At 64.9% G+C, this 7,105-nt stretch overlaps 2 protein-coding genes across 2 annotated transcripts; one reads left to right on the top strand and one right to left on the bottom strand.

The window, feature by feature from the left end:
* Nucleotides 1-1,851: 1,851 nt before the first annotated feature.
* On the bottom strand, nt 1,852-2,832 carry EMIHUDRAFT_115862 (hypothetical protein; the record flags this gene model as incomplete). The annotated part of the gene is made up of 1 exon (XM_005776856.1): nt 1,852-2,832. The coding sequence occupies one exon, from the start codon at nt 2,830-2,832 to the stop codon at nt 1,852-1,854; it is 981 nt and encodes a 326-aa protein (XP_005776913.1).
* Nucleotides 2,833-5,733: 2,901 nt separating this feature from the next.
* EMIHUDRAFT_443828 (hypothetical protein) lies at nt 5,734-6,841 on the top strand. Its single transcript, XM_005776857.1, has 4 exons — nt 5,734-5,750; nt 5,821-5,998; nt 6,142-6,356; nt 6,480-6,841. The coding sequence occupies exons 2-4, from the start codon at nt 5,829-5,831 to the stop codon at nt 6,560-6,562; spliced, it is 468 nt and encodes a 155-aa protein (XP_005776914.1). The 5' UTR covers nt 5,734-5,750; nt 5,821-5,828; the 3' UTR covers nt 6,563-6,841.
* Nucleotides 6,842-7,105: the final 264 nt, after the last annotated feature.

Here is a 7,105-nt window from a genome sequence, read left to right on the forward strand (position 1 = left end):
CGCCACTCGGAGAAGAGACATGCGTCTCTCGCCCGAGCGGAGCCCACAGGTCTTCAAAAGTCAGTGGCTTTCCCGCGTCGACGACCTCGAGCCCAAGCCCTCGGCCGTCGAGCTCTACGACAGCTTTGTGCGATCGGTAGAAGCAAACACCTCAGGGATGTACGACTCCTGCATTGACAGTGTCCGTGTCTTGCTCGGGGAGCCAACTGACGATTACAGGCGCCACATTAATGTCCTTACCGAGAACATGCAGCGCAAACTCACACGGACGGTTGAACTCCATGCCCCGGCGACCCGGTGCGTGCTCGAGGAGCTGGACGAGTGGGGCGGCGAGGCGGAGGGCGGCGAGGCGGAGGGCGGCGAGGCGGAGGGCGGCGAGGCGGAGGGCGGCGAGGCGGAGGCGCTGCCGCGGCCACCCTCGCCTCCCCGCGCTGCTCCGCCGGGCGGAGAGGGCGACGGCTGCTTCGCGGACGGGTGGAGCGACAAGGAGGCGGTGCGGTGGTATGACGTGGACGAGTGCGCCGGCGCGGAAGAGCTGACCAGCGACGCGGAGGAGGCGCCGACCAAGCAGACCCTCCCCCCGCCGCCCGGCTTCCTGCGCGTGCCTGGCTCGTTCGCCTCGGCACAGCCGCCGCCGCCTCCCGCGCCGGCCAGACAGCCGAAGAAGCGGGAGCGGCAGGGCACGCTCCCCTTCAGCGCCTCGGGCACCGCCTCCCTCTCCGGGGCGGCGGTACGGCTGTCTGCCGACGACAAGGTGGAGCGGGGCGTGGCGCAGCTCGTCGCGATGGGCTTCGGAGAGAGCGCCGCGCGAGGGGCGCTGAGGCACAGCGCGGCGAACCTGCAGGCGGCGGTCGAGCGGCTCTGTGGCGGAGCCCCCGGCTAACCCGCCGATGTCTGGCATTGGGAGAGGCTCACTCGAGCGGAGGGAGACGGAGCGCGCCAGCCGCCACACGTCTCACATGCGATGAACACATGCACACACTGGGGGCCTCGCAGCGGGGCCATATACGCACACGTGACGATTCACGTGCGGGAGTACGGGGTGTGGACCCTGAGTTGACCAAGGGTTGTGCGCTGGGCCCTCCTGCTCGGCTTTAGCCAGTAGACAAGTCTTGTCATCAACAGAGTAGAAGGATCTGATCTCGGGGCCGATGTGACCAAGCGCTGGTAGCGTGGTTTAACCTCACACCCATGGTCTCACAGTGTGCCGGCAGTCGCCGAGCAGTGTCGCTCACACAAGCCGCAGCACAAGTGACTGAGGGCCAGTGAGGGCGAGCCCATCGCTGTCACAGCTGTGGCAGCCGCACAGTAGGCTGTGTCAACTGTGCAGAGTGTGTGAGCAGCAGAGGAGCTGCTCTCCAGGCTTCTGTCGCAAAGAGCTGCATGCCACCGAAAGCGCTGTCGAGGTTCGCCGAGCGCGGCGCAGGTTGAGGGAAGCCGCCACCGACGAGCGCGTTGGACTTTTCACTCCGGACAAAGACGGGCACACAGCGGACGGTGCGGGGCGTGTGCCCGTCATAGCGGCGAGGCGCGGGACCGTCTGTGGCGAAGTGGGTCGCGTCCCTCGATTTCCTCAACTCACGGTCCGCTCCCTCTACAGGGGCCATCACGATTTCACGTGGGAGTATACAGTGTGGTCCGGCATAATTCCGGCCAGGTCCACGGTACGTTGCTGTTCTGGTAGCTCTTGGTTGAGAAGTGCGTTAGTGCACCAGACTTCGCGAGCGACGGGCTTACACCGTTGATTACAGTTTTGAGTTTACCGACACAGCAGCACAGTCTTTTAGCGGGATTTTAGATTTTTAGCTCTTTTCACACACACACCGCGCACACACCAATGCACAGGTCTTACTACGAGTCTGCGCTTTTCGCGGCCTTCTGCGCGGTCTGTATCAGCGACTCGAGGTCCTGCTGGCCGAGCTGCTGCAGCTCCTGCGGCCAGCCGTTGTAAATTGAAGCCGAGGGCGCGATGTGTCCCTCCGCCACCAGCCGGAGCTGCGGCGGCGAGGCGGCGGCGTCGTCGAGCGCGACGAGCTCCTCCCACTCGAAGAGGAGCGGGTCGGTCGACTCGTGGAAGGGCGCGAGGTCGACGAGGTGCACCTTGTCGTTCCGGTCCACGTACGCGTCCCACACCACCCGAGCGGGCGCAGAGGGCAGCTCCCTCCCAAACGCCTCGAGCAGGCCGAGGTCGTGCGAGCGCCGCGCGCCCAGCTCCGGGAAGTGCGAGAAGCGGTCGCGCTGGCACGCGGCGAGCAGCCGGCCGCCGGCGCCGCGGAAGCAGCGGAACTCGCGCGAGGGCTGCAGCTCGCACCACTTTCGCAGGGCGAGCACAAAGCCGTGCGGCTCGCCGGCCGCGTCCACGCCTGCGCCGCCCTCGCCGGCGGCGGCGGCGTCCTCGCACATCCGGCGCGCCTCGGTCAGGTCGTGGGCGGCGCGGTCCGACGACTGCAGCAGCAGCAGCACGTCCTCCGAGCTCGTGCACTTGAGGCTGCCGCCCAGCACCCACGCGGCGTCGCGAGGCGCCGACCAGTTGAGCTTGACAAAGACGGCGCCGCCGAGCCGCTCGATGCCGTCGTCGATGGCGCGTCGGACCGCCTCGAACGAGGCGGGGAGCGCCAACGTCGCCGAGCCGTCCGCGGACTCGTCGTCCGCCTCCTCGCCCGCCGGGCTCGCGCCAGCCTCGTCATCGCCGCCAGGGAGCACGACGCCGTCGGCGACGAGGTAGGCGGCAAAGTCGGACGGAAGCGGGACGAGGACGCTCCGGATGGTGAGCCGGCGCAGGTCCGGGTACCACCGGTCGATGCCACAGCTGAGGAGATCGCTCGACAGCATAGCTGCAAACGGAGGCGAACCAAGCGGCAGCGAGAAGAGAATTTTACCATACAAGCCCCTCTCACAGCAGACTGGCTCGGACTGGCACTACAAATGGCACGAGAAGAGAAATACCAGACAAAAAGTGCACCAAGAATGATAGCCATCTGACCTTCGGCGGGCGCGCTGCGGTCGCACGCCTACCCAAGTCATATGCCACGGCGTGCGATCTAGATTCAGCACACGCGCCTCTGCTCGCAACCACTCATCCAATGAACTGTCAAACATTGAGCAGCGGAGGTGTGCCGAGGGGGACCGGGAGGCGGTAAGTCGTCGTCGCCCGGCGCTGCTTGCAGCACCATGGCGAGGGCGCTAAGAGGTTCCTCTTTTCCGCGCCCCCCCCCGCAAGGCGCGCGATACACACACAACTGTCGTCACCCATGAGTGCGAGATAGGGCTAGCTAGCGGCTGGCCAATAGCCTGTGAGGAGGGCGTCCATAGACACCTCACAAGACCCCACACACGGTCTCGTCCATGCCTTGCGGCCGGCGAAGAGATTGCTAGAGGCGGAGCAAGCCTGCTCTAGTCTCACACGTTCGCCCCCGTGCCCGTCGCCTGTCTGTGTTGTTGTGCTGTTGTTTGTCTCTTGGCACCTTGGAGTGCTGGGGGGGGCGACAGGGGGGACGTGGCCTGAGTGATGTGTACGCCCACTCAGGATGTGTGGCAGCCCGCTGGCTGTGTGTCTTGTGAGCTTGTTTGTGTCTGTGTGTCGCTCGTGCGTGTCGTCATCATCTGTCCAGCGTCCACCCATACCGCGTCGGTGTCCAGTCCGAGCCTGACTGTTCTTCACCTTCCTACATACATACATACATACTGACAGTGACAGTGAAGCCAGTGGACGCCAGCGACAGGTGGTGACAATGTCAGCGCGGGACCCTGCGAGTGACAGCGACAGCGACAGCGACAGCGACAGCGAGGCAGCGCCAGCGCCACAGTGAGGCAGCCATAGCCCTAGTGACACCAGCGAAGGGGCCCAACCGCCCACCCACCCATCTGTGCATTACACCCCATGGACTAAAATAAGACACCGGTGCGCGTGGATGTAGCTCTCAGCGCTTGATGCACAGCAGCGTTTGTACGTCTCACACATTTTGCAAAACTCCTGCTCCTCTGCCTCAGAATTTCTCTGTGTAGGGCGAGCCTGCTTTCTTGTAGCTGAGCCGAGCTCTCTACACATGAGAGTTCCTGATCAACGCCAGTTGTGGCTCGGCAATGGCCAAGAGGTTCAATACCCGAGGTGTGTTGCTCAACGATGCTCTGCGCGTTTGCTTGCGATCGTGGATTTCAAGGTCCCAATCCCCTCGCGGTTGATGATTGACGCCGTTCGCTCGCGTGAGATTTTTGAGCGGCAGATGAACCAGCGCTGGAGCCCATCACGGCACATGCTGGAGGAAGGAGGGCAAGGGTTTTGCAGATTCTGTGACTCACGCCCGCTGCTGCTGACACGGTGCGTGGCTACTGTTGAGAGGGTTTCTCATGTGGCGTCGGGCGTGCGAGTGAGCGGTCGCGCGCGCGTGCGTGCAGATCTTGAGTGTCCTGTCTCTCTCGTTAGTGGCACCACATCCCATTGTGACACTGTCCTGCGGGGGTGCTCATGAGAGACAGCCAGCAATGACAGCAGCAATGACAGCAGCAAGAGAGAGATTTTTCTTTTTTGAAAATCAACAAGAAATCGCGACTTCACACCTGGATGTGAGGTTGCCGACTGCACTCCAAGTGCTCCAAGTGCTCACAGTGATTTGGGCTCGGCAGCTTGTCAACCCTCAGCCGAAGCTGGGGCCGGTCCCGTTAGCCGAGAGAGCCCGCGTCGATGAGCAGCAATGACAGCAGCAACGACAGCAGCAACGACAGCTGGTGACAGCTGGTGACAGCTGGTGACAGCTGGTTGGTGACAGCTGGTGACAGGTAGGTGTCACTGTCGCTGTCGTTTGCTGTCATGACAGCTCCCACCCAGCTGTCGTGACAGCGGCTAACGGTCGTGACAGCGGCTAACCGTCATGACGTGATCTTTCCATAGTCTCTGAAAACAGGTGAGGTCCAGTACTTCCCCCACCTGCCTCCTGGGTTTGCATTCGGACCTCACCGTGCAGCGCGAGTGGAGCCGGGAGGAGGCCACGGGGGCGCTGCAAAGGCGGCGGCGGCGGCCATGGCGTGTCGCGCCAGACGAAATGAAGAAACCATCGATCTTCACGGATTATTCCTGAGTGAGTGAGTATTCCCTTATACGAAACCACGACGACACACACCAGTCGACTCGCATCGGTTGCCTCCATTAACGGCGGAGCTATTCTCGCGCCCACACCACACCTGGCTCCACAACGTGGACACGCCCATAGCTGGGGACACTACTAGGTTCTAGGTCATGCATGGCATCAGAAGTTTTATCTCTGGGCCCCGAAACGCATCTCTAGCAGCGTCGTTACGCATGCGCCCTCCCCTCCTGGGCGCATGCGCCTCACATCTCGCCAGAGCATAAGCTCTTTTGGTGTGCCACGACACGAACGAGTTTTTTGCCATCGCAGCGAGCAGCAAGCCGCCCGCCGCAAACAGCCGGAGGCATCGCCACGGCACTGACTGCGCCGCGATCCCGCACCCGTCGACGAAGCTCCCCCCGCGGAAGACCGCGCGTAGCGACGCCTTGACGATCGAGATGAGCGCGCTCGAGGCTCGCCCACCTACTGCCCCTGAGAGTTGGTTACTGAGTGGGATCAGCTCCCCCCCTTGGGATCGAAACCGCCACAACCTCACACCCAACACCACAGGTGGGATCAGAGAGAGACTCCGCACCGGACACCGCACAGACAAACACACACACTCACGGATTCTTCCTGATAAAAGAAAAAAATCGCTGTGAACGTGGAGCGCGTGGGTTGTGCGAGGCACGCCTCTCCCCCACATCGCCCCTCGCCGTGGCCGCGAGCCGAGATTCGCCGCCGCCCGCCGCTGCAGGGGCCGCCATGGGGTCGCTCATCATGAACGAGTCCAACTTCCAGCACATCCTGCGTGTGCTGAACACCAACCTCGACGGAAAGGTCAAGGTGATGTTTGCGCTCACCTCGATCAAGGGTGTGGGCCGCCGCTTCTCCAACATCTGCTGCAAGAAGGCCGAGGTGGATCTCACCAAGCGGTGCGTCCCTCGCCCTCCCTGCCCCCCCTTTCCGCTCTCTCCCCCTAAAAGCGGCACAGGGCGGCCCAGGGCGTGGCAACGGGGGCCGCGCGCTGCCGGCGCGGGCGGAGTGCGCTGACCCGCGCGTGGCCGTTCGGCTGCAGGGCGGGCGAGCTGACTGCGGAGGAGGTTGAGCGGCTGGTGACCATCATGCAGAACCCGCGCCAGTTCAAGGTTCCCGACTGGATGCTCAACCGGAAGAAGGACAACAAGGACGGAAAGTTCTCGCAGGTGGTGTCCAACACGCTCGACATGAAGCTGCGCGACGACCTGGAGCGGCTCAAGAAGATCCGCGCCCACCGTGGCCTCCGCCACTACTGTGCGCGCGATCCTTCCTCCCCCTCCCCTGGCCCTGGCCGTGCCAGCCGCCCGTCCTTGGGCTCCCGCCCTGCCCTGCCCCCCCCCCCCCCCGGCTCACCCGTCCGACGTTCGACCTCCGCAGGGGGGCTGCGCGTGCGCGGCCAGCGCACAAAGACGACCGGCCGCAAGGGCCGCACCGTCGGTGTGTCCAAGAAGAAGGGCTAGGCGTGAGGCGGCTGTGGCCAGCAGATGTGGTGGTACGGGCCGGTGCGCCGCGCCGCGCCCTCGCGCCGTCCGCAAGCGCGCCGTGTGTGCGCGCGCTCCACCTCTCTTCACCCTCGCGGACGCGGCGGGCGAGCATACGCAGCGCGCGGAGCCCGCAGCGCTTGGGGGAGGGGGGGGTGGAAGTCCCGCGGCGGGCTACGAGTATAGGGGTCCGGTGGGCCGTGTCACGGTCAGTATCACGCCATCTGCATTCTTAATCTTCACTCTCTTTACTGTCTACCCGCTGCGCGCCCCGGCCGCGTGGGGGCGCGGCGACTCTGCCTCGCCCGCGTCGGGGCGCACGCGCACGCGCCAGCCGCCACGCGCGCGGGGCTGGGGGCCGCACGCGCGACGCGGGCGCCACGGCGCACGGCCATGGGCGGGGACGGGGGGGGCACCCGGCTCGCGGCTGCGGCTCGCGACTGGGGCGCCGGCGCCGGCGCGGCGGCGGGGCGCGTCTCTCGCGGCTCGCGCGGGCGTGTGTGCGGGCGCGCGCGTGATGCC

Source organism: Emiliania huxleyi (assembly GCF_000372725.1).
Source record: "Emiliania huxleyi CCMP1516 unplaced genomic scaffold EMIHUscaffold_270, whole genome shotgun sequence".
In the NCBI taxonomy this organism is placed as follows: Eukaryota; Haptophyta; order Isochrysidales; family Noelaerhabdaceae; genus Emiliania; species Emiliania huxleyi.

Bases quoted from the DNA above. Each gene is read 5' to 3' on its own strand.
- EMIHUDRAFT_443828 (XM_005776857.1), top strand. From the start codon at position 5,829: ATGGGGTCGCTCATCATGAACGAGTCCAACTTCCAGCACATCCTGCGT. The intron at 5,999-6,141 runs GTGCGTCCCTCG...GTTCGGCTGCAG, and splicing joins GAGGTGGATCTCACCAAGCG to GGCGGGCGAGCTGACTGCGG. The intron at 6,357-6,479 runs GTGCGCGCGATC...CGACCTCCGCAG, and splicing joins CCGTGGCCTCCGCCACTACT to GGGGGCTGCGCGTGCGCGGC.